Source organism: Corapipo altera, unplaced genomic scaffold, assembly GCF_003945725.1.
Source record: "Corapipo altera isolate COAL_440 unplaced genomic scaffold, ASM394572v1 49001, whole genome shotgun sequence".
Taxonomy (NCBI): Eukaryota; Metazoa; Chordata; class Aves; order Passeriformes; family Pipridae; genus Corapipo; species Corapipo altera.
The window spans coordinates 1-524 of NW_020892418.1; the positions used below are offsets into that span (position 1 = coordinate 1).

The window sequence follows — 524 nt, forward strand, 5'->3', positions numbered from 1 at the left end:
ACCCCCAGAATTGGGGGGACTTTGGGTCTGGGGTCTCCCCTCACTCGGGGGGTCCCGGGGGGGGTCTTTTCCTGCCCTCAGAAGACCATCCCAGACTGTGCCCCCACCGGGTTCATCGAGAGGATCAACTGCCCCACGTCCCAACGGGAGGAGTTCAAGAGGTGAGGAGGGGGCCGGGAATTCCCTGTGGGATCGGGAATTCCAGTGGGAATGGGGTCTGGAATTCTCACACGGGATCGGGGCTGGAAATTCCCTTGGGATTGGGACCGAGAATTCCCCTGGGATCAGGGCTGGAATTCCCCTGGGATCAGGGCTGGAATTCCAGCAGGATCCATCCCAGAATTCCCCTGGGATCAGGGTTGGAATTCCCCTGGGATCAGGGCTGGAATTTCCCTGGGATCAGGACCGGAATTCCAGCAGGATCCATCCCAGAATTCCCCTGGTATCAGGGCCGGAATTCCTGTGGGATCCATCCCAGAATTCCCCTGGGATCAGGCCTGGAATTCCAGCAGGATCCATCCCAG

At 59.7% G+C, this 524-nt stretch overlaps 1 protein-coding gene across 1 annotated transcript in view; it reads left to right on the plus strand.

Annotated features, from left to right (window-relative positions):
- Positions 1-6: 6 nt before the first annotated feature.
- Positions 7-524, plus strand: part of JTB (jumping translocation breakpoint) — a gene marked incomplete at its 5' end in the record, with an annotated part of 980 nt that continues 462 nt past the window's right edge. The window contains one exon of the mRNA XM_027633742.1: positions 7-161. Within this exon, the coding sequence (XP_027489543.1) occupies positions 7-161 (155 nt within the window). The remainder of the gene's footprint in view (positions 162-524) is intronic.